The sequence below is a fragment of the Chelonia mydas genome, chromosome 4 (genome assembly GCF_015237465.2).
Source record: "Chelonia mydas isolate rCheMyd1 chromosome 4, rCheMyd1.pri.v2, whole genome shotgun sequence".
NCBI lineage: Eukaryota > Metazoa > Chordata > Testudines > Cheloniidae > Chelonia > Chelonia mydas.
Window position 1 is genome coordinate 66380009 of NC_057852.1, and position 25665 is coordinate 66405673.

Sequence of the window (25665 nt, forward strand, 5' to 3'; positions counted from 1 at the left end):
AGTGCCAGAGGAATTTTTCTTTGTGGTAAGCAGGTTCCACTCTGGGGTCTACTTCTAGTCACAACTTTCCTTTGAAGCATAGTCATATTCAATGCAGCCTTGCCCCATTTCTGGGTAAAACATCTAGAGCAGGGATCGTCAATCTTCCGCATGCAGTCCATCAGGGTAATCCACTGGGATGTGCTGGCTGCTGCTTCCTACAGCTCCCATTGGCTGGGAACGGTGAACTGTGGCCACTGGGAGCTGCAGGGGTCCGTGCCTGTGGACGGTCAACGTAAACAAAATGTCTCGTGGCCCTCCAGCAGATTACCCTGATGGGCTGCATGCCAAAGGTTGCCAACCCCTGATCTAGAGAAAGTGAATGGGAACAATTAATGTGGACATGGCTAGTGCCAATCTCTAGTAAGAACATATGAATTATATTTGTGATTTTACTATGGGGCCAGTAATACTATATTTATTCATCAGAAAAACTGGGGAGGGGGTATCTGTAACCTTTTTGCATACCTTAGCCAATAAGAAATTGATATTAGTGGAATCAACACTGCTTTAAATGCAGTAGGTTTGGAAGCTACAAAAGAATAATTTGTTCTGTCAGCATTCTCACTCTCAGGATATTTCAACATCTAATATAAGGATCATGGAAAACTAGAATTTACTGTTGCAACAATCATGGGCTTTACAAAAAAAATTCTATCAGAGACTTGTGTACCCAATAGTTTTGACATAGAATAATCCCTCAAAGTTAAGAAGCACCATAAGTCTCCTAAAACTAAGCTATAAAAGCAAAAATACACTTGAAGACGAGGGGCTTCATTATACCAAGTGAAAACTGTCAGATAATCAGCTTGCTTACTGGTGAAAAAACTGTCTTTAAAAAGTAAGCAGAGAGTATTTATGAGCCCTTATCAAAAAAGCCATCTTTTTATAATGTTCCTCAGGTTGCTATTTGTGATGTGTTGGATCACAGAAACCCCTTTGGGACTGCCACCTGATGTGCCTAGACTACCTCTGGGCCCGTTTTCCCTGCCAGCATGGGACTTCAGTCCCTTGCCTTGTTTGAGCCAGACATGCTTGCCTGCTGCAAACACAGATCCAAGTCTAAACCACATCCCCCACAAGCTGCAGGCTTAACTGAAAACAGCTTAAGAAGTGCTCCTGTCTCCAGCACTCAGATACCCAGCTCCCAATAGGGTCCAAACCCCAAATAAATCCGTTTTACTTTGTATAAAGCTTAAATTCGGTAAACTCATAAATTGTTTGCCCTCTATAACACTGATAGAGAAATATGCACAGCTGTTTATACCCCCACCCCTCCCTGTCCCAGGTATTAATACTTACTCTGGGTTAATTAATAAGTAAAAAGTGATTTTATTAAATATAAAAAGTAGGATTTAAGTGGTTCCAAGTAATAACAGACAGAACAAAGTAAATTACCAAACAAAATAAAATAAAACATGCAAGTCTAAGCCTAATACAGTGAGAAACTAAACTCAGGTAAATCTCACCCTCAGAGATGTTCCAATAAGCTTCTTTGACAGACAAGACTTCCTCCTAGTCTGGGTCCAGCAATCACACACACCCCTGTAGTTACTGTCCTTTGTTCCAGTTTCTTTCAGGCATTTCTTTGGGGTGGAGAGGGTATCTCTTGAGCCAGCTGAAGACAAAATGGAGGGGTTTCCCAGGGGCTTATATAGTTTCTCTCTTGGATGGAAACTCCTCTTTCTCCCTGTGTAGAATTACAGCTACAAAATGGAGTTTTGGAGTCACATGGGCAAGTCACATGTCCATGCATGACTCAGTTCTTTACAAGCCGATGCCATTGTCCACATGCTAGTTTGAATGTTCCCAGGAAAGCTCAGATGTGGATAGGCATCTGTCAAGGTCCTTTGTTAGCCAAGTACTCCCAATTACTTGAATAACCCCTTCACACTATCTTGACCAGATTTGCCTTAGGTGTTCCTAAAGCAAACACTTTAAATACAAGCATAGAGTCAACGCCTGTAACTCCAGATATAAAAATGATATATGCATACAAATAGGATGAATTCAGTAGAACATAACCTTTGCAAAGATCTGTTACATGGCATATCTAATATAAAACATATTCCAGTTATGTCGTATTTACACTCATAAGCATATTTGTATAAAGCATTATGGGGACAACATCACACGATACATCTATAGTTTTTCACACCCAAAGACCAAGTGTAATGTCCCATTGTACACCACTCATTGAAAGGCATGTGCTTCAAGCCCACTTTCAGGCACTATAATATGTTACTGTTAATACACAACTGGATAAGTACACAACCGCATAAGGAGGCAAGATCCCTTCCCCGAGAAACTTTCAGACTAAGTAGTCAGTAAGTAGGAGAGGAATGGGATGTGAAAAAGCAAATAACTGAAACAAGAAGTGATGTGTGGTGTGTACCTTGGTTTCACATTTTTAACTATTATTGAGTCATATTGCTGCTCTCAGCATTCCCATCCATTAACATATGGGAACTCTGCACATAGATATCTCCCACCAAAGCAGATTCAAGAGATCAGCCACCTCCTTTCTGCCAACACACTCCCACTCCAAAGAGTGCTCTGTCTGGTCAGCCTAGGGTAGGGGAAGAGGACTGAGTGAGCCAGAGGGAGAAGTACGTGGATCGGGGAAAACACAGTGTCCTCCTTTTGATCTCATAGAAATTCTCTGGAAAAGATAATAAAAACTACAACTACTGTATTATCCCCATCAGGTGCCTCAGGGGCCACCACAGCCTGGGAAAGTTCCCAGTAGTACATCTTTGATGGAGCCATGGGGGTGAGAGACATAGGACTTCTGCAGGGATGGCATTGGCCTAGATCCAGAACGATACACCCGATTTTTCTGTGTAGAAAATCTAGCCCTCTGACACAATAATACAGGAGACACTCTGCAAGTAAATCCTCCCAGGCACTTCCTTCCACATTGCAAGTTTGTTTGTTTATTGTCAGAGAGGACGATCCATGTCATAGTTTTTTTCTTTTTGGTGTAAGAGTTAATTGGCCTGGTTGCAAGAAGTTTTAAAATGGGATTTAAAAGACGAGAAGATGGCATCATAGCAAGCTAGCTCAGGGGTGGGGATCCAGAGATGGTGGGCTGTGTGAAAGTAGCCTCAGAAATGAGATTGAGGGAAAGTTGCAATCCAGGAGGTAGATAAAGCTGAGATTTAACAGACTGGAGTATAGCAAACACCACGATCACATGCATTTTTTGCCCCTTGGAACAAATGCAAGTTAATCTAAAAATTACCATATGAGGCTGATCATCAACAAAATGTGCATTACTCCTGATCATGAACTGCATTATCTATTTATGAAGATTATATTTTATTGGGGCTGAATTGCTATAAGAAATGTAACACTCTGCCATAGTCAGCAATGCATAAAAGCACATTTGTTAAAGAATAGATAGATGTGATTTTCATAGGGATGGGTGTGGAGTGGGGAAGCGAAACTGGTCCAATGACATTGGAGACCAGACTCTTTTCCTAGTTAAGCCAGTGTAAATCTGGAGTAGCACTATGGACTTCAGTAAAGTTATTCTGGATTTTCATCAAGTTAAATAAAATTAGAATCTGGCCTTTAGAATGTCTTTTTGGAACCTTCTGAATGAATCTGAAATCTATGATACATAGTGTATATTACTGTAAAAGTAAAAATCTTATGCGGAATTAGCCCCAACCAAATGGATTCCAGGAGTGGTGCAGTGGTAGCCTTGAAATTTGTTCCTGGAAAAAAATAGGGAGTAAGAGTCACACTGGCAAAAAGGTGTAGAATAAAGATCTGTGAAAGAGTAGGAAGCATAAGCCCAGTTTTCATAGTAGAACTGATAAAAAAGACAAATAAGAGGAAGAGGCTGCAGGCATTCACCCCATGGTGAATCCTTATTATCATTATTAATAATTAGTAATATTTTTATTGATTTATGTTGCAGTAGCACTTATAGACCTTAACCAGATCTGAGTCACATTATGACCGACACTGTACAGATAAAACATTAAACAGTCCCAGCCTTCAGCCCTATAAGTGTAAAATAAATAGTGCAGGCCTGATTCTGATGTCATTTACAGTCTGATGTCATTTATGTTCCTGATATAAATCAAGAATAACTCCAATGAAGTCCTTGTGTAAAACCAATATGGGTGAGGCTAGATTCAGGCTCTGTAATTTCACATAGTCAAGGAGTTATTTGAAACTGTAATTTTCCAAATAAAAATGTCACCCTTCAAACTGAATTATCATATGTTTAATCTAATATTGTCCATACTTAATTTTAAAGATATTACTTTGGAGGCCAACATTTGTCATCACATTGTTGCTATTCTTTGACTGCTGAAGATTGCTTTATGGGAAGCATTGTTATTAGAAAAATCTACAATTCCTGCCACAAACTGATATTTCTTACAGTGCGGGGTGAATTTGAAATGCAAATCATTCAGCTCTGGAAGATAATAATAATAATAATGATTATAACAAAATAGCAGCAATAATAGCAATAATAATAATTAATAAACACACACTCTTGGTAATGAAAAAATTGTAAATGTGTACACCTGTCAGGAACCAAAAATACACTCAGCAATGCCAGTGCATTTCTTCCAATTTTTCACTGCAGTAACCTAGTTAAAATCAGCAAGCCAGACAGTTTTGGCAGATGCATTTGGCTTAAAGTTGCATTAAGAAAAATGCACAGTACTAAGGGACACTGGGGAATCCATTATATTTTCTGCTTCCGTGAGCGAAGGACAGCAGTAATAAACATATCTAATTTGGAGTGGGGGTGAGGAAAGAGAAAGCTTGAAATAAGGTCCTGATTTAAAGCCCATTTAAGTCAATAGGACTCTTTCTATTGACCTCACTGGGCTTTTGATCAGGCTCTAAGGCCCCGGTTCAGCCAGGTACTTTTGCTTCTACCTAACTGTACGCAGATGAATAGAGTAAACTGAAGTCAATGGGACCACTCATGCTGAAAGTTAGGTAGATACTGAAGTATCTTGCTGGATTAGGGTCTCAATACGCACTCCTGCAGACTGCAATGACAATGCTAATGCAGAAACTGTCTACACTGCAATGTAAGCCCATGCTTGAGCCCATGCACTAACCCAGGGCTCGGACCCAGGGTCCCACAGCCCTAGAGGGCTGGAGGGTCTGACCTTAAATCAAACCAGGACCCAGTGTCCAAGTCCTATTTCTCTGCAGTTTTGCTACAACCCCACTTGACTCAGATCCCAAGAGTCATCCAGGACTATCCCACAATTCCATGGGAGAACTTCCTTAGTCCTCTTTATCACGACAGTCTGCAATCCACTCTCCTGAAAACAGAAGTCCCCTCACCCCCTGGGCAAAAGGCAGCAGATCAGGTCAGCATTAACCCATTCTGTTTTGATCACCAATCTGCAATCAAAGTATTAGAAAGCCTCCTGGGTTTGCAATGGAGAGTGAACTGATCAAGCCTTTTGCAAAGTGAGTTGCTTCCTGGTAACGTGCAGGGTGAGCAATGAAGTTTTCCCACATTGTACCATGCTCCTAGAGCTAGAGCGGCCACATTTTGGGGGTGTGTGCTAGGGTCTCTGTGATATGGTTACTTTGAGTCAGGTTTGTGCTCTGCAGTGTGGAGGCCAGAGCCCTAGGTTCAATCATGGGTCAGAAAATTCTTAATCTAGGGTTAAAATACAATGTAGACACTTAAGCTCAAGGTTCCCTAACATGGGTCAGTTCACTTGAGTCCCACTAACTCTGGGCTTATATTGCAGTGTAGACATACCCAACAGGGTAAACAAAAGGCAGACTGGACTTTTCCAGCAATGGCATTATTGAAATATAGCATTTGCTAAATCTAGAAAAAATATAGGAAAGAACTTTTATTGTCAAATATCTGAGGATACTACAAACAACAAAATATAATACATACATACAACTATAGGTGAGTATGAGGGAGAGACTTCAATACTGATGGGAAAATGATATTAATAAAACTATTACCTTACTTTTGTTTTTGATGTTATCTCATCACAAATTTGTCTGTGTCTTCACCAAATATTAAGATATAGCTACAAGTACGTTAGAGCCAGGATGTTTGAAATATAACAATGCATGTTATGTTTAGCTAGTTATATTACAAAATGTTCAAGCTAATCAAAGAAATTCCAGGTGCTCTCTGCTTCTATTGTCACACCCGAGCCCCCACCACCACCACCACCACCAAGGGGTCCCCTGGGGGAAGCAGATCAGCATTGTATATGTGTTGTATATTGCTAACGCTGTTGCAAGCATCGCAGGGCAATTTGGGAAGGGTCAAAGGTGTAAGTGGGGAGTGGAAGATACTTTTGCAGGCTGCAAAAGGCCAAAGGGGGAAGGAGAAAGAGAGCAGAGAACAGGTTAACTCAACACTGCAGCTAGCAAGCTCAGTCCAACAATAAGACACTGGCCCCAGTCCAAGGTCACGGCGCTAGATGAAAAATTATCTCACCCAGCCACAGCCAGCCATGAGAAAAGAAAAAGTACACTGAACCAGGGCTGCAGAGATGGAAAACACCGGCGAAACAATGAGGGGGGTAGCAGAGCTTCGCGTCCCTGGAGCTGTTGTGTTTTGGGAAAGCGGAGAAGACCACAGAAAGCCAGTTTGGATTGGCACAAAAAGCACCAGGAACAGAAGTCATGGAATGGAACAGCCCCAAAGGAGCCCAGGACTTAAAACCCTCCTGAGAGCTGAAGCAATTTGGAGATCACAGCGGACCCTGGACGACCTGTGCACACATGACAGAACTCCCGTCCACCCTTCTCCCTCTTCTTCTTATGTTACACCCAGGTCTGGCCAGCCTCATGTAGTGCGGGTGTGAGTATGAAAGTGGGTTAGGGCTTGGGGCACTAATGCTTTCTTCCTTCCTCTGATGGTGTGGGGAGCACCCATCACTCTCCGCTGTTATTTTATTATTTTATCAATAAAGCTTTAAAACTTAGACACTTGATGTGTTCCGTCATCTCCTCCATTAACAATCCTGTGGCCTCAGCCTGATCACCTGACGCATCAGGCAGATTGGTAACAGAAATCTGTCCCACTATCACCCAAAGACAAGTCAAATGTCAAGCAGATATCCCTCATTAGCCATAAAACCATGTTTATTACCCTTAGAGTGTCTTATCTAGACTAGGATACCTCACTCTTGTATAAATACCAGTTTGGTACAAATGTAGTCCTTATCTCAAGAATACAAACCATGTAAAACATTCATGCTTTACAAAAAGATCTGACATGAAAAAGAACGTAAGGTTGGGTTAACAAAGCAGTAAATCTTCATGTAAAGTTGGCTTTTTCACCCTCCCAAGAACAAATTCTAAGTAAACATTCACAGAGAATTCTAGAAATATCTTACTGAAAATGAATTTTATAATAATTCTAAAAACAGCATTCAGAAAAGCCTCTAGGAAAAACATATGTAGTTGCAAATGTTTTAAACTTTTGTTTATTTCCAATGTTGAAATGGAAAATCATTTTGAATGGCATATATGCAAGTATTTTACCTAAAGGCAAAGCACCTAACATAATTTCCTAACATCATTCCTATGTAAATGGTAAAATGCTTTATGTACTAGTGACGCTTTCCTGGGGTGTCCAGAACTGTAAGTCACATTGTTACCTATCTGCCTCAGCAAAAGAGAGATTTGCTGGTGCTAAACTAAGTGTCAGCTCCCTGCCATCCCAGTTAGTTAACCGGCCAAACAAACTGCTTAGAATTCTGCCAGCCCACACTTTGCCCCTCTCACTGGACACTCACAGAAATTACAAAGACTGCTGTCTCCAGAGAGGCAGTTTAGACACCAGCCTGTTAGCTCAGCACACTTTACTATTATATATTGCACTGAGATGAACTTAAAATAAAACCAGGACTAAACGTATTAATAAAGAATAGAGATTCAAGTGATACTAAGCAAAGTTAAAAAAATCAGAAAATTGTCATAAATAAAATAAAAGTATAATATGATTTCTAGAGGCTACAACTTTACAGGCTACAATCTTTGTCTAGGGTGGTTTTCTCACCTAAAGCCTCCTCTCAGAATCACAAGGCCTCCCTGGGCCAGGATCCAGCTTTCATGGATGCAAAGACCACTGATCTCTTTGTTCCCTCAAAGATGGATAACAAAATATCTTTTGTGCTTACAGTTCCCCAAAAATCATTGTTTTGACCCCAGAGACAAGACACCCTCTTGTGGCCTTAGTTTCTCATGATGGTTTCACATCCCCAGTCAACCTGGCTTTTCCTGATGACTTACTTTCAAATGGGGCTTCTTTTGGTATTGTTTTCACAATGCTTCATTTATATTAGTGGCAGAGAGATAACTATCTTTCCTCCTGTCTGGAAGAAAACCTATTCTCTCTTTGTTTGGTTACAGATTTTAAAGCATAATATCAGTGAGTATCCTTAATTTCTCATATAATGTTAATACACACATTTCACAATGATATGAGTGACCAGGATATTACCAGCTTTCATTAAATACCTTACAAGACAGTCTTTATAGATAAATACTATGACAGCAACATGTTAGGTCCAGTGAGTTTGTCAGGCCTGATAGAAGTTGCTGACACAGAGTAGTGAACCAATAGGCCTCAGTATCACAGGACCAGCATGTAATCTAACGATCTTGCTAAACCAATTAGTAATGTAAGAAGCCATTCAGGTATTGAATATTTATTTTAATGGGGATTTAATTATTGGCAGTGCTCAAGCCATATTAGGAAAACAAGAAGAATAATCTCTCAAAAATTGTTATGAAGACTCAACAACTTCTTTAAAAGCTATTTAAGATAAACACACTCTAAAAATCATTGCATTTTTGAAAAAACAGTTTTAAGAACCATAAGTTTTAAGTTTAAATTTAGAAGGAATATCTCAGAAAATGGACTGCATAAAAAAAGAGTTAAAACTCTAAACTTAAAGATGTCTGAGAATCTCCCACCACAAAGACAAAGGAACTATAACTGCCAAGAAAGAATTACAATCCCAATGCATACATGCATTAATAAATTATATATTCATAAGATAAAGAGGCTTTTAAGAATAACCTATGAAAGTACTGAGCCAATGAACAGAAATCAGCTTGGAGTCTAAACAAACCTGAAAGTGGCTTTTCTATAATTTCAAGCGAATAGGAAGTAGAATGGTATAAAACTCTGAAGTGGGTACCTCCACACACACACACCCTCTGCTACCCTGCTTAACAGCAAGCATGCCACAAGTCATCCTGTCCATCTCTACAAGCAAGCTACTACAGAGACCTAACAAGAACAGAGAGGACTAAAGAAGAAACCAATTCTAGGAAAAGCGCCCCAAAACTTTAACATGGATTGGTGAAAGAAAATTAACTAAAACACTGGATTAGATTTTAAAACTCTTGTAATCATTTTGTTTAGCTATGGAAATTCTGTTGTAACTTAAAATATTAACAGTTTCTCCTGTTAATCAACACATGGTTACACTATGTATTCCTGGAGAGGAGACAGGGGCTAACCATTGGCAAACCCAGAAATTGCAGATTTAAGTTTCTTAATACTCATAATTGGCTTGTCTTGAAGATCCTTAAATGGCTTCCTCTAAGTAACTGATTTAAGTATTTTCTTAGATTTCATAAGATTGTTTATTTTGCCCAATTATAAACTGGCTGGTTGTTAATAACAACAAGACAGGTATCACCGGCCCTTAAACACATTATTTTGTCCATACATAAACAATTTTAAGTATCTAGTAAGAAACTAAGACTAAATTGACAATAACTTTGGGAAACAATATACTTTGGTCTTAATTTACCAAATGAAGTACATCCTGATTTCACTTTTAAATGTGAAATCTCTTCTAAAAGTTCTCTACAAAGAGGCATATAGAAGAGATTGTAACAGAAGTAACCAGTTTATCAGTTGTGTTCTGTAATTTGTTTTGTATTGTTTAATGGTTTCTTTTCTTTTCTTTAATAATAAATAGCATGGTTAATAAGTGTGGTTATGTTGCATATCATGATGTCCCCTAAGGTATGCAAAAGAATTTCTGTGACTAAAGTAGTGGGACTCACATCTCTGAGATAGTTTTATAAATAACCTTTATTAATTATTTCATCTTTTTATTTTGGTTTTCCTGGTTTGGCAGTAAGAGAAACACGTACTAAGAGCTGGCCATTTCTTGTTTCTCTGGACTAAATAGTTTTAGTATTTTTTAAAGTAAAACTACTTGGCTTGCAACAATTTAAAATTACCCCTTTCTACCCCACATAAGTATACAAGCTTCTCCATTAGGTGAAAGATTTATAAAGCAAAAGACCACATGTAAAGAATCTTAAAATAAAACGAGGAAGAGAATGGAACATGTTAGTAGATACATTTTGTCTCCAAAATGAGATTCAGCCATCAAACCCCCAATAGCATTTCCACAGAAACAACCAACCTCAGGGTCAATATATTGAAACACTTGTGGCATAAGGAATACTCAACACAGAAACCTGAGGCTCCTCCAAGAAACACCTTTTCACAGACATCAGCAATAAAAGTAAAAAAGAGCTACACCACACCAGTGAGAATAAGAACAAGGGAGATTTAAGGTGGCCAGGGCTCTGCTCCTGCCATAAAATAGTTTGCCCTCACCCTGTAGAAGTGAAAGAAACTGAACTCAATGTTTTGCCAGTGTCAAGGGCTGCACTGTAGAATATACTTTTCTGCTAATGCCAAAATGGTTTTTTTCTTTGGCCTTGGTAATGAGATCCAGGTAAACCTGAGATGGAAAGTCGTAACAGGTTATCAGTTGTCTTGCCTGGCAGTTGTGAGGATCTCTCTCTTTTTTTAAATGGTGTAACAGAGAAATGTAATTGTTAGAGGTCACTGCTTGGGCATGCTTTCCAATGCCCCACCAACCATTTATATGACAGCTTGCTGGCCTCAATTAGTGCTTGATTCTGCCCTCAAATCTTCATATACATATTTCAAAAAATGCAATAATTAATGATTAACTGTTGTTCTGCTGTTTTTCTTCTTTCTGTCTTTCAAAATGTATGTTATGTCAGACATACCTGTTCTTGTTTGAAGATCTCCAAAATTAGTGGTAGACTGATTGGACATTGGAGATTTCAGCGTAAATTACACGCATGCAACAATCTGAAACAGACATATCTGGCATACATTTCTGAGGGCAGTGTGGATCTGTGAAATCTGCCCATAGCCTGATATGCACATGGAAAATAAAGGGTGAACTGTGGAGTACAATTTGTTGTGATAAACAGGAATTCTCTGTGCTGAACTGATCCTGCCATGCCTGGGTTTTACAAACACATGACACAGTATAAGGCCCATTCAGGAAAGCATCCCTTCCCAGAACAGAACTTAAGTGCAACATATTGACAGCCTTAACCCTGTACCTTCTTTAATTTTTTAGCTTACATAAGACCACTAGTGCTATTTTTTAACAAAAATGTCATTTAATATGTATCAGCATCAGCAACAGGCAAATTAGAGCATAAAAGATGTGAGTTGGTTATAGTTTTTTCCTTTTTTAAATTACATGACATCCCAAAACATTTGGACTTCAGTAAAACTGATGCAAAAAAGAACATATCTTCCTTTCAAACACACACTGGTAATGACTCAGGTACTTGTCTTTTCACCTTAGAGAGGCAAATACTGAATATCAAATAATTTAGACATGAAAAGAACATGGTAGATCAGTCATGATTTTGATCTATATCCTTTAGCCGAGAAAAAGACTGTCAATGCAACTTATCATTTGAGTATAATTTAGCATCTCCTCCCTCTACACCCCCTCCATCCAGTCAAATTCCTTTCAACTGCATAAATCAGAGGTGTTATCTGAGAGCACGTTCTGTACTGTAATATATGCTGTAAAAATGAGAAAGGTAAAATCTATATTTCTTATTTCTTCCATTCACCGCAAACCAGTTGGTTAGAGTCTCTACTGCTAAAAACTAGAAAAGGACCTGAAGAAAAGCCATGGATCAAAACATCCTCAGGCTTTGGACTCCAGATCCAACTCTAGATCCAAAGTTTATGACTTGAACTTACCTGTATAAAAGGCTGAAACTAAACCTAAGAAGCAAATCCTTCTGATATTTGGGACAGATCTGGGGCCCTGATTCAGTAGTCCATTCCTATTCAGCAAAGCAGTTAAGAAAATCTTTAACTTTAAGCATGTGCTTAAGTCCCATTGACCTCAGTTAGAGCGATTTCCTGAATCAGGGCATTACTGAACAGGGCTGGATTAAAGCATGTGCCCAAACGTTTTGCTGAATTGGGGTCTAGATACAGGTCAAGATCCAGACTTTGCTGGTAGAATTCATTCCTACTAAAAACGCTGGTTATAAACAGGGTCAATATTTATCAAGAATTTTCTTCTTTTAAAAAAAACTGATGTTAGAACAAGAGGTGCAATGGCAAGTTAGTTGTGGGTGGGTAATTTATTTTACTTAAAATGTTGACATTTTATATAGAAGTTGATCATTTCTACTAGAAGCTGATCATACATCCTGAACTTGAATTAGCTGATATTCATCTTCCATGGCATCTTCAGCATATGTCCCACAATGTCACTTCATGGAAGTTCTGTAATAATTTTTAAGTAAAAATATTTATATACAGGATCAAGGTGGAAGGGCTCTGGTTTCTCCTCACTAACAATAGTAGTAGTAGTAGGATCTCAAGCAGCTTCTTTGTATTGGTGATTGATCCTAATGGCCAGCTGAAAAGCTTTTGAACATCATTCAGCGAGGCATTTAAACACATGTTGAACCTTATGCTCAGGAGTTCCATTGACTTCAATGACGTGTAAGTGTCTCGCTGATTGGGCCATTATCGTAAGATGGCAGGATCAGCACTGGACACTCAAGCCACTGGCCTTCTGAATGGTCAGTCCTGAACATAATTAGCAAATATCCCAGGTCAGATGGGTCCAGTTATGTAGGAAATTTTTTCCCCAGGTTTAAACATAATTTTCAGAGATGGATTCAAAGGGATTAAAAATCAGGGGAATTGTTTTAGTTTTTCTAATTGTAACCATAAAATACAGTCCTTAGTTAAAGGCCTCATACAAGATTACTTTCCATCACACCAACAGTAGGTGTTAGCCTAGAAACAAATAAATCAATTATTCCTTTTATATCTTCATGTAATCCTTCTTTATGAAGACACAAAGGCTGTAGATCAGAATGCACAATAACAAGTATTTTGAAAATGAGGAATATGGGACTATTAATCTGAACACAGATAATTATTAACATGGTAACCACATAGGGTAATATTTTATCTGCTATCAATCATAAAAATACTGAATGTTAAAAAACAAAAGCAAAATGTTTGTTGCTGTGGGGACGGGAATCTAAGGTAATGTAAATGACCAAACAAAGGGAGGCTATTAGATTTTTATTAAATAATTCAATGTATCATTTAAGGCTGTAGTTTGGATTTGTATGTACCGTACATAAATGAATAAGTAATAAGAATGCCATATTGATTCCTCTCTCTCTGTCTCTAAAACATTCTACCTGGCTGGAAGTCAGAACAAAAGCAATTTTCACAGAGTTTTGTCTAGAAGTTAGGATAGGTTGTGGGTTACAAGTGGACAGCATCACACAGTAAAAAAACTAATCTCAAAATTGTGTGATTGTTGCTTTGGTAAATGTGAAACTAAATGTGAAACTGTGGAATTCATGTGGACAACATTACCTTGGATGAATGGCTCTCATACAAGGGAACTTGGCTGGTACAGGATGAGGGAAGTAGCAGTACAGGGAAGGAAATCTGAAAATGAAGAACAGGATCAGTGATTTGCCAGGTGGCGGGGAGGGGTCGTCTCTTGCTAGCATTGGGGGACCCTGTTGTCAAAATATTGACACTAAAGTGAAGGTGAATGTTAGGATAATCTATGAGGAAATGTTTAAAAACCTGGGTGTGGTTTGTCTTGAGAAAATAAGACTGAGGGGCGGGGGCAAATAGTCTCCACATATGTTAAGGGCTGTTATAACATGGACAGTGGTCAACTGTTCTCCATGTCCACTGAAGGTGAGACAAGAAGAGATTGGCTTAATCTGCTGCAAGAGAGATTTAAGTTATATATTAGGAAAAATGTTTTAACTATAAGGGTATTTAAGCTCTGGAACAAGCTTCCAAGGAAGGTTGTGGAATCACTGTGATGGGAGGTTTTTAAGAACAGCTTAAATAAACACCTGTCAGGGATGTTCTATGTTTTCTTGGTCTGACTCAGCATGAGGAGGATGTACTAGATGACCTCCTAAGATCTCTTCCAGCCCTACATAAAAATACTCTGAAGAGTAAAGATTTTGCCTTTGAAATGCCCTAGCAGGTGTCAGGCATTAGCAAACACATTGTCCTAAATGAGGAACCTTCTCATGCCCATAATTCTCTCTGCAATGTCTTCACTTCCCACCACCATTCCAAATAACAAACTGTACTGTTAATATATGTTGTTCCTGAAAAATATACTGGGCTATATCCTCGGCTGAAGAGTACACAGCGCTTCTTGGGGAAGGAAGGGGGAAGAGTTCAAAGGTGACCTGATGCTGGGCTGGCTGTTCACCAGGCTGGCTCCCAGGTATAAGACATAAGACCACCATACTGGCTCAGACCAATGGTCCATCTAGTCCAGTGTCCTAGCTTCTGACATTGGCCAATGCCACGTGCTTCAGGAGGAATGAACAGAACAGGCAATCATAAAGTGATCCATCCCCTGCCATCCATTCCCAGCTTCCGGCAAACAGAGGCTGGGGACACTTCAGCGCATGGCTTTGCATCCGTGCCCATCCTATCTAATAGCCATTGATGGACCTATCCTCCATGAACTTATCTAATTCTTTTTGAACGCTGTTAAAGTCTTGGCCTTCACAACATCCTCTGGCAAAGAGTTCCACAGATTTACTGTGTGTTGTGTGAAGAAATACTTCCTTTTGTTTGTTTTAAACCTGCTGCCTATTAATTTCATTTGGTGACCCAAACTTCTTACGTTATGAGAAGGAGTAAATAACACTTCCTTATTTATTTTCTCCACACCAGTCATGATTTTATAGACCTCTATCATATCCCCCCTTAGTCATCTCTTTTTCAAGCTGAGAAGTCTCGGTCATACTATTCTCTGCTCATGTGGCAGCTTTCCATCCCCCAATCATTTTGTTGCTCTTTTCTGTACCTTTTTCCAGTTCTGAGATATCTTTTTTTCCAGATGGGGTGACCAGATCTGCATGCAATATTCAAGATGTGGTTGTACCATGGATTTATATAGAGGCAATATGATATATTCTGTCTTATTATCTATACCTTTCCTAGTGATTCCGAACATTCTGTTAAATTTTTTGATTGCTGCTGCACATTGAGTGGATGTTTTCAGAGAACTATCCACAATGACTCCAAGATTTCTTTCTTGAATGGTAACAGCTAATAATATAGACTTCATCATTTTATACGTATCGTTGGGATTATATTTTCCAATGTGCATTACTTTGCATTTATCAGCACTGAATTTCATCTGCTATTTTGTTGCAGTTTTGAGAGATCCTTTTGTAGGTCTTCACAGTCTGCCTGGAACTTAACTATCTTGAGTAGTTTTGTATCATCTGCAAATTTTGCCACCTCACTGCTTACCCCCTTTTTTTTTCAGATCATTTATGAATATGTTGGACAGTACTAGTCCCAGTACAGATCCCTAGGGGACACCACTATTTACCTTGCACCATTCTGAAAACTTACCATTTATTCCTACCCTTTGTTTCCTATCTTTTAACCAGTTACTGACCAATGAGAGGACCTTCCTTCTTATCCCATGATAGCTTTCTTTGCTTAAGAGCCTTTGGTGAGGTATCCTGTCAAAGGCTTTCTGGAAATTTAAACAGACTATATCCACTGGATCCCCCTTGCCCACATGCTTTTTTATCCCCTCAAAGAATTCTAGTAGATTGCTAGAACAGTTATAAGGCAGCTGTCATTTATACACACTGACAACAGTCTCAAGAGGCTGTTACAGTCATCAGGGATTGCTTTGCTTTGTTCATAAGTCCTACACCAACCACAAGGAAGGGTTGGCATAGGAGCTGTTACCTCCATAGGTGCTGGAACTAGGTGTGCTGGGGGTGCTGCCGCACCCCCTGGCTTGAAGTGGTTTCCATCATATACAAGGTTTGCAGTTTGGTTCAGTGGCTCTCAGCACCCCCACTATACAAATTGTTCCAGCACCCTGGGTTACCCCACTTTCCTATTTGCATCACAGGCAATAAAAGCTTTAGAGTTGCTTTGCGCAAGTGGAGCCAAACACAGAGGAAACTGTATAAACATCTCCTGCAGGTACATGAATGTTAGTTTGCCAAATACTTTTGTCTCCTGCCTTCTGTATGGTTACAAGAAAGTGTTTTTCTTTAAATGGGAAAAACAAGGATGGGTTTGCCAGTCATGCTCTGTTTTTCCCTTTGAGAATGTTTACCCCGATTCATGGCATTTATCACAGAAGAAAGGGGAAATATTAATAGAAGCCCATTGTTAAACTATTAGCAATGTCTCACCAGAGATGACCACAGAGAAAAGGAAAAACGTACAAAACACAAAAGTGGCCAAACTCCTAAAACAAAATTTTCTCTTCTGGATACAATATATATGTACAGTAGTTGTCTCATTACTCTCATCGCCCTCATAATAACATTCCCAAATTTTAAGAAATGATCCTAAAATAAAGAGATACATGAAATTATAATAGCACAAGGACACACTGTTACCTTAACATTCTATATAATACATTATTTATAAGATTGCACAAGGCACAACATTATTTTTTGACTTTTGAACACTGGCAAAATAAAATAGTTTCATATCTTAATCATCTATTCCTATCAAATTTTGAGTATATTAAATTCAACATCATACTTAGAGATCCTTTATGTTTAGAGATGCCAGGCCTAATTTCCATGTGTGCTATACTTACATTACACCTACTTTTAGGCCTTTTATACTGCCAAAATAGTTTCAAGGGATCTTAGTGTAAACAAGAATCAGGTCTATTCTTTGTATTAAACAAGCTGATTACTTGTATAGGAACTGACTTAGACAGAAAGGTACTTTATGGCATAGATTCTCAGCTAGATATTGTTGTAGTTCCATTTACTTCAGTGGAGCTATGTAGATTTTCATCAGCAGAGGATCTAGCCCTGTATGCCTATATTCTGGAGATTTATAGTTGAGAAACCTTTTAACAAATGTAATAATTCAGAGAACTGTATTGTGGACATTTGGGCAAATAATGAGTGGCCTCCATGGGTGAAAACACCATTGATCAACAGATGGAATGGGTATATGGCAGCCAAATGTGCCAACAAAAATTTCAAGCCAAATTATGCCCTCCTTTACAATGGTGGAAATCTGGATCAACTCCTTCATTGTGTTGGAGAAAGTCCAGAAATACATCATTGTATCTGATGGAAGAATACAGCTCTACATTATTAATATAGACCTAGTGAAGTAATTACTATTAGAATTTCAGATAGCCAGGACCACCATATATTTTTACTAGTGGATCTGATTTTCAAAGTATTCTTTGAGGGTGAAATTCCACCCTGTGCAAAGGGCTGGCTCTTAAACACTACTTAGGTCCTCAAAAAAGGGTGTAAGTAGGATTTAAATGGTGTGTATGTCTTGGTTTAGAGGCAAACTTCATGCTAACAGTCTGATTCCCTCAGATGTTAGCAAATGAAAATGTTAAATTTTGGTTTTTCAATGAAAAAATTGTTCACATTATTAAATCTAGCTGTAATATGTTAGGATCAAATTCAAAGACAAGATTAAGAGCCAAATTCTGCTAAAAGTTACACTGGTGAAAAGCTGGAGTAACTCCATTGCACTCAGTGGAATTACTCTGGATTTTCACTAGTGTAAATAAGAACGGAAATTGGCCCTTAATTCTTTCTTTGATCCTAATTGATTAAAGCACAAATTATCTCTATCAACAATGCATATGCATGTCACCATTTAATTTAACCTGTGGCTTTGTGAGGGAGTCATTCTTGTCTGGTTATTCCAGCAAATGGGGTTTTATTTAATACTGCTCTAAAACTGGATTTTAAAAAATAAAACTCTTCAAATCAGAGTGATCTAATTTTATGCCAGACTAGATGTCTTCTTTAGTGATAGTCTCATTCAGACCACTGTTGTTTCCAATGGATTTGTATATATTCACACTGCTGAAAAAATATTCCTTTTTGATAAATACAATAGATAAATCTTAGTACAGACATGCATAACTGTGCAACTCTGACGAAAACCCTAAATAGAAGCAGGTCCAACAATGTCTTATAGTGTGATTCAAATATAACTACTGTGAATATTAAATCAGCAATCGGGGGAAATGCACAGCATATAATTTCAAAGTGACACAAGAGTTCCTTAAAAAAAGAAAAATCATTACCCATTTTGTTACAAATTTGTGCTTTTCCTTGGGCCCATATCACCTGTGACCACACTGACAACACTTTGGGTTGGATGTGGGGGGGTTATATTTTTTCATCATAATCATTATTTATTTTTTTAAATGCTACTGGGCTTGCTTGCTTCAAAGAGGTCTTTGAAATATCTGTTTGCATGGTGGACATGGCTATAGTCTCATAATCATCATCCCTGGAGCGAATATCACAAAAATGAAAGAAAAACTGCAAGTCCCTCTGGAAGTTCTTGTTGAGGAATCCATAAAAGATAGGGTTCACACAGGTAGAGATCATGGCTGTGAGGTGACAAATCAAGAACAATACATTGTGGCTGCAGGTGGCAGCGGGCAGAATTTCATGATTCCAGTCAAACACAATATTAAAAATGGTAAGAGGTAGCCAGCAGACTGCAAATGCAACCACAATAGAGATCAGCATGATGTTGATCCTTTTGGTTTCAGTGGATCTGTATTTATTATCTCGCATCTTGTCCATCATGTTGTTCCTTCGTTTTAAGCGTATGTATATCTGCAGAAAACAAAATTCAACAACAACAAAGAAAAATATAGAATCATTTAGCCCAGAGGCAATTCTTTACAAGGACAAACAGAAATCAGACAGAAATAAGGAGAGATCATAAAATAGATTCTCTCTTACCTTTAAGTAGCAAATAAATATAAAACAAAGTGGTCCAAAGTACTGTATCACCAACAGAGCTGTGGTATAAGAAAGCCTGATAGTGTCCAAAGGGAACAAGTCCAAGCACACATATTTGTCTTTATATTCATCAATTGTTATATTTTTGAAGGGTTCATCAGTTAATACATGATAAACCAGGAAAGGCAAGGAGGAAGCCACGGCTAGAATCCAGATGGCAGCAACCCCTAGGTAGGCATGTCTGTTATTCGGCCTCCATCCTCTAGGGTTGATGATCAGCTGATGGCGTTCAATCGCGATGAGGACCAAAGAGAAAACCGAGACTGTGATTGAGACACACTGCACAAAAGGATTCAGCTTGCACATGGCCTCCCCGAAAATCCAGTGGTCCATTAAAGTGTATACAAAGGTGAAGGGGAGACACATGATGGTCATTAGAAGGTCTGAGAAGGAAAGGTTGACAATAAGGATGTTGGTAACATTGCGCATCTCCTTCTGTTTTAAGATGATGATAATTAAGGCCAGATTTCCAGAGACGCCAAGAATGATCACAGCCCCATAAACAAGAGCCAAGGTGAAGACCAGGGCCAACGGCATGTGGCAATCTTCATCTTGGAAGTGTATGATTCTGGAATTCTTCTCTGAAAAGTTCAGATGGATGGACTGATTCCCAGCAGAGGAAAGAAATGATGTGTTCATATTGTTGAAACTTGCGTCCATGCCCTGCATTGGTCTCGACTGCACTGAGTTTCTTCCGAATGGTTTCAGAAGCTCAAAATGTTCTCATCACTCAAGCAGCGGGATCCCACCAAAAGCTGTCACTTCGTTTCCTTGATAACCTTGTACAATCTGCGAAGGGAAAAGAGCACATGTGTTTATTTTTGATCATTTTAATCGCGCCATAACTTTATGGTGCTAAGGAAGCGGACATGAGCATGGAGAGAGATTGGCCCTTCCTTCGGCAGGACAGGGTATGTGATTCCTTGTTCATAACCCTCGAAACAGACCAAGTGGTCTCAGACAGTAAGCAAGCTTCCCACAACAGAACTGGTTTTACAGACTACCCTACATCAAAGACTCGCCGTGAGGACCCCGTACAAGCAATGCCAATGGAGTATTCTCCACCCTTTCAAATGCTTATCCACCTCGGGGCAGCATACACCCAACTGACTTAGAAATACAGACAGCAGTGCCACTCACTCTGGAGCAGAAAGCACCAAGGAAGGTGAGAAGAAGACTTGCCCGTACGGACGACCCGAGAAGAATTTTCATCAGCACCACGGACAGACCAAAAAGCAAGCCGAGATTCAGCACGCGGAAGAGCAGGACGATGAGTATCCGTAATCCGGAGCAGAGCTGTCTGCTGCGAATAGACTCCAACGGAGAAGTCACTTCCCTGCGCCCTGCATCCCGAGCCTTAAATTCTCAATGAAGAATATAGGCTGATTTCTCTCTTATATCACTTGACAGCACATGGAGCTGGAAGAGTTTCCCAGCTGGTGGGCTGCACCCAACGCTAGGAAGCAGACGAGTCCTTTAGACATACGCATGAGAATGCATTAGGAGGAGGGCGCTTGATCACGGGGGAAGGACACGTATGGTCTTAACTTATGCTAAATATAACCGAAAGTATAACAGGGACGATCGTTTCAGAGGCGGAACAGAAGCAGACGTACATAGTCCTTCTAGTTTCATGTCACGCGTTTGCCAGCCAGGATGAAGAACTGTCGAAAGGGGGACTGGAACAATGTGGGTGGGCCAACGCAAATCAGGAGTTTCACAATCTTCCCCTTGAATGTAGTTGCCTCTCCAGCCCTGGTGACATGAGTTCTTTCCCTGAGTGCGCCAGCGTGAGACTGCTTTGTGCCGAGCTGAAGAACTGCACAGATGAGAATGAGCGCGTGCTGCTGACAAACTAGAAAGTGAGCATGTAGGTATAGGGTCAGGGTCGTAATGGAGGCAAGGCGGAATTTCTGTTTGCATAAGCGACTCTGGCTATAAGACAAGGCTAGACGGAGAAGACGACAGTTTTAATGGATTCTACGTCCCCTCCATTCTGGGGCTTCAGAGGAGAAAAAGGGATCGCTCCCAAACCTACAGCCCTCAGCCATACCCACCTCTCACCCTTCCCAAGCATCAACCATTTTCAGTCGAATTATTCCCCCAAAGCTTTTTTAAAATAGAGTGTTTGTGGTGAAACGGTTTCCGTGGTTAACTATCTTCGCCACAGGGCTGTGGGGTTTAGGAGGAGATTGATTCACTGCTAAACAGCAGCGCAAGCAGTTCTGCGAAATGCCTGGCCCCTCAGCCTGCGTGCTCTGCCATTACTGTGATCTTAGTCCTACACTTCTTCACGTGCAAAAGGAAGCTCTATCACTAAAACTGAGGGAGGAAGAAAGGGGGGTTAATGAATCCTAATCTATGCTAGGAGAGTACATGTGCGCACAATGTTTATAATCGCTCTCCAGATTGTGGAAGTCCACCATGCCGAGAATGTAAATAGAGACTGGAAGGCGAATTACCAAAATTAAGGTCTAGATCCCGCGCCCCTTACTCAGAGGAAATTCTTTATTGGAGACGATGAGAAGTTTTGCCTCAGTAGGAAGTGCGGGATACAGAAAGAAAGAAAGAAAGAAAGAAAGAAAGAAAGAAAGAAAGAAAGAAAGAAAAGCTCCATTATGTTACGAAATATTTACAAGTGAGAGAGAGAACTGTTGCCCATAGTTCACTATCAAAACAAGTGACATCTAACACACCACAATCATGTCGTTGACAAAGTGAGCTCAGTTTACGACCGATTGAACCTTTAACCCTTACATTCTTTTTAATATGTTTCTTATGATCTATTCTGTTGTTTTCTCAAATTGGCGTGCGTTTAATGGCATCTCTCTTATTTTAACAAAGCTATTCAGCTATAAAATACAAAGGACAAGCCCAATCTGACATGCGTAAACAGTGATGAAAAAGTTACTGCAAAACATAGTTCCTTACCTAATCGATTTTCTACTGGTGACCGGCTGGTCACTAAAGTGCCGCTGACATTGGGTCAAAGGCAAATCAGCAACTCTGATCACTTTAATCTCAGACAGAAGTGCTATCTAGCAGAGAAGAACAAAGGGCGGGGGAAGGAAAGAAAATAAAAAAGCAAAAATTAAACAGTTTGCCAAAAAAGAGGGGGGGGGAGCAATCAATATTTACCTATGCAACACAAATAGATATGTTTAAATAAGCCCCTCCTTCGCAAAAGCTGCAGGCTATTAAATCACAGAAACTCAGGCATGTGTGTTGGGGGGAGGGGAAAGAAGTCAACAAGAAACTGGCACACCTCGGCTACAACCTGCAGTTAGCAACGGTCTTGTCCAATCTGGAATTTTCCCTTTGCCAAATCTCAGGCGCTCTATTTACAATGTTGTATGCTTAACCTCGGAGCTGTAGGAGGGAGCATTGCCAGTTTACGCCGTGTTAATGGTTCCTGAATCACAGCTCCATAATGTCGTTGTCACAAATGTGATCTTCAATGAGTATGAAAGCCGCCGGAGCATATATTGCTGAAATCCACTTTATTTTAAGATACCTCCAGGAGGTGAAGTTACCTTAAATGACAGTCGGCATAAATAGTAACTGCAAACACACTAGTAACCGCAAACACAGAGATTTAGATAAGTCTTCGGAGGAGGGAGGTTTTCCTCCCACTAGGGAACTGGCCTTACGTCTGTTTGATATATGCTAGGGTTCAGATCCCGTACTCTTCACTCCGACAGACCTGAACGCGTTGCCAGAGTGAGGACTGCAGGGTTGGGCCCCAGATAGTCAACAGGAAGATGACAAAAGTGAACGAGGCTCACGCATAAATTAAATCGCACGCTCAGCTCAGCTGGCTTTGTGTTCCATTTCTGCAACGGACTCTCTACAAGCATTATTAGCAACACATTCACATTTAAAATCGCTAATTAATGTAGCCAGGCTCTGGTGATTTACATCCGCTAGCCAAAGTTTGACTACTTTGATTTTTTCCAGAGAGCTTAATAGCAGACGTCCATCCACCTCAGTGTTGTCGCTTAATAATATCTTTACCACATAGCTTCATCCAGTCTGTCTAATCTCCCCGGTCTATTTTAGGATTTGAAATGCCTCCTGTCATCGTGATATGTAAGGCCCCTAGCCAAACTGCTTTTGTTGTATTTTGTGTTTTAACAGAAAACTGTCCGTGCTGAAAGACAGTAGCACTCCCAAGAACCAGAAGCTGTATTTAGAAGTGTTTAGTGCCGGCAATGAGGACTTCATGAATTATCTACTCCCAGTAGTATGACTTTGCCGTGACCTGCTGAAAGACAGGACTGGTTTTGCTGTAAACATTAACTACATTTTCATGTCAACAGCAGAGGTCATACAACTCCAAGCACGCTGGGACTTCAGCAGGTTTCCTCGGGTGGAGGTACAGGCTGGAGGAATGTGTTCTCTCCTCCCCGTTCTCCAATCAAGAAAGGGACTGGGATAATAAACTCAGCCACAGACTCAGACCTCGCCGCAGCGCCTTCTTCGGTGTCACTTTTTTTTTTTTGTGGCGCTACAACGGCTCGAAAGGGAAAATGCCGATGCTCCTTATTCTCGATAGAGAAGCCACCAGAGTCTCCAGCCCCCAGATCGCCCCCTGGGATCGGATTAAAGGAAGCTGTGTTTGCTGTGCGATTGTGACTCCCTCCCTCCTCATCTCTCCAGCAGGGATTGCATGAAGATAGGCGGGGAGGGGTAGCCGATGAAGTTGACAGTGACCGCGCTTGTCTTTCCCTGACAGCTCATCAGCTGGAGAAGACACCGGTTTGCCCTCTCTGTGCTCAGGCTCCCCCCGCCTTTAAAACAAAAGGATCCCCGGAGAGACTAACCTGTGCTTCTAGGGGTGGGGATGGAGAAATTAAAGGCAGGCGGAAAAAGCACACAGCCCTGCAACGCAACCCAACCCAACTCTCCCCCTCCTCGGGATCACACAGACCTCTCCTGCTCTTTCCAAGGATTTGATCCGAAGTTTGATGCTAAGGGATAAAAAGCTGTCCCAATGCAAGGCAAGGTGACGGGAAATACCCTGTAAAAACTATTCCAGCCGCTCACAGGGAAGCATACCATACTGTGAGCCCGGACCGACAGGTACCATACCCAAGAGAGACTCCGGACGGTCAGGAATACACCTCTGAATACAGCCCTCTCAGCTACACCTGTTCTGTCACCCTGATGAGCCACACAAACATCCGCCTAAAAAGCACGCGCGCACACCATAAATAAAAATAAAATAAAAACCGAGGAAACCACAAAAGGAACCCACCTTGTAACTGATCTTATCTCCCCCCGTTCCTTTATTTGGTCAGGGTTTGAGCAGAAGAGTGGATGGAGAACAAGGAGCCAGGCGATGTGGAAAACATCCACTGGTATTCCTCCAGCTCTGATCCTAAAGATGGGTGAGGAGAGCTGGAGACACCCCCTTAAAGCTGAACTCCACCTTATCCCAGTTATCACATGGTGTTGCTGTATTGAGCAGATCCTGAAGATCCCAGTGCAAGCACATCACCTTTAAATTATACATCTGGGGGTGGGTTGCCTAGTAATTCTGAAATAAATGCAATTAAGTATTGAAACAAAAGGGGAGGGGAGGTTGCACTGAGAAGAACTTGGGAGGGGAAGCAGTTTGAAATTGCTCTTACAGATTGAACATTGCAACATTTTGTTTGCAAGCCAGTGCCACCTTGTGGCCAAAGTTAAAATGATATTATATAATAGCTGGCTGGAGATGTGGCTGGTAACATGGATTGTGTCAGTTATAAAGTGTTCTGTTGTTGCTTTAAAGCAGCACAACTGGTCTCCACTTTGTTTTGCTCTTGAAAAGTGATTGAACTGATAAGGAGTCCCAAATGTAAACATGACCAGTTTCTTTACATTTTGAAATACTAAGAAAGCGAAATGTTTTCTTTAAAGTAGAAACAAGTCAACTAACCAACCACCAAACCTCAAGGAACTGTAACTAGTACTCCTTAGATTCAGTGAATGTATGATTTCCTGCAGGTCCATTTCACAGCTGTATGTAGTCCTGCTTTGCCCTAACTTAGCATTTCTCAGATTTTGGTCTGTTGGACCTTCCTGCATGCTGGAACATTGTGAGAACTCATCAGTGGGATGGCTGGGGAATTGGGAAGAGAAATACGCCATGAAAGGGTAGAGCTATCCTCATAATATGATATGCAGAAGGGAAAGTTGGAGAACCATTGCTCTAGGCAGCTACTGCAAGCATTGTAAAAACTCCAAGTTTGACCAGATATTTGAATACAGGATGCACATGGCTAGTTCTGCTCACCTTTCCCACTTCTCACCCCATGAACTCAACAACAAAGCAATGCTGCTTAAGGGTTGTAGTAGTAGGGTGCAAGCCTCAGAACCTGGAAAGTTTTAGGACCCAGTGGAGAGTCTCAGAAAAGTCATACAATTAAACTTGTATTTAGTAAAAAAAAAATCACTACAACTACCACG

The 25665-nt window shown here is 40.3% G+C and overlaps 1 protein-coding gene across 3 annotated transcripts; it reads right to left on the reverse strand.

The window, feature by feature from the left end:
* Positions 1-1355: 1355 nt before the first annotated feature.
* NPY1R (neuropeptide Y receptor Y1) lies at positions 1356-24747 on the reverse strand. 3 transcript variants are annotated; one of them, XR_006290701.1, is made up of 5 exons: positions 24470-24747; positions 19153-20001; positions 18480-19023; positions 13748-13822; positions 1356-12628 (listed from the first exon to the last, which is right to left on the reverse strand). XR_006290701.1 is itself a non-coding variant. In XM_007071287.3 (3 exons), the coding sequence occupies exons 2-3, from the start codon at positions 19879-19881 to the stop codon at positions 18565-18567; spliced, it is 1188 nt and encodes a 395-aa protein (XP_007071349.1). In that variant the 5' UTR covers positions 19882-20001; positions 24470-24747; the 3' UTR covers positions 13432-18564. The 3 variants fall into 3 exon arrangements, 2 of the variants coding, with proteins under 2 accessions (XP_007071349.1, XP_043401860.1); XM_007071287.3 differs by lacking the exon at positions 1356-12628 and having other exon boundaries at positions 13432-19023; XM_043545925.1 differs by lacking the exons at positions 1356-12628; positions 24470-24747 and adding an exon at positions 20353-20875 and having other exon boundaries at positions 13432-19023.
* Positions 24748-25665: the final 918 nt, after the last annotated feature.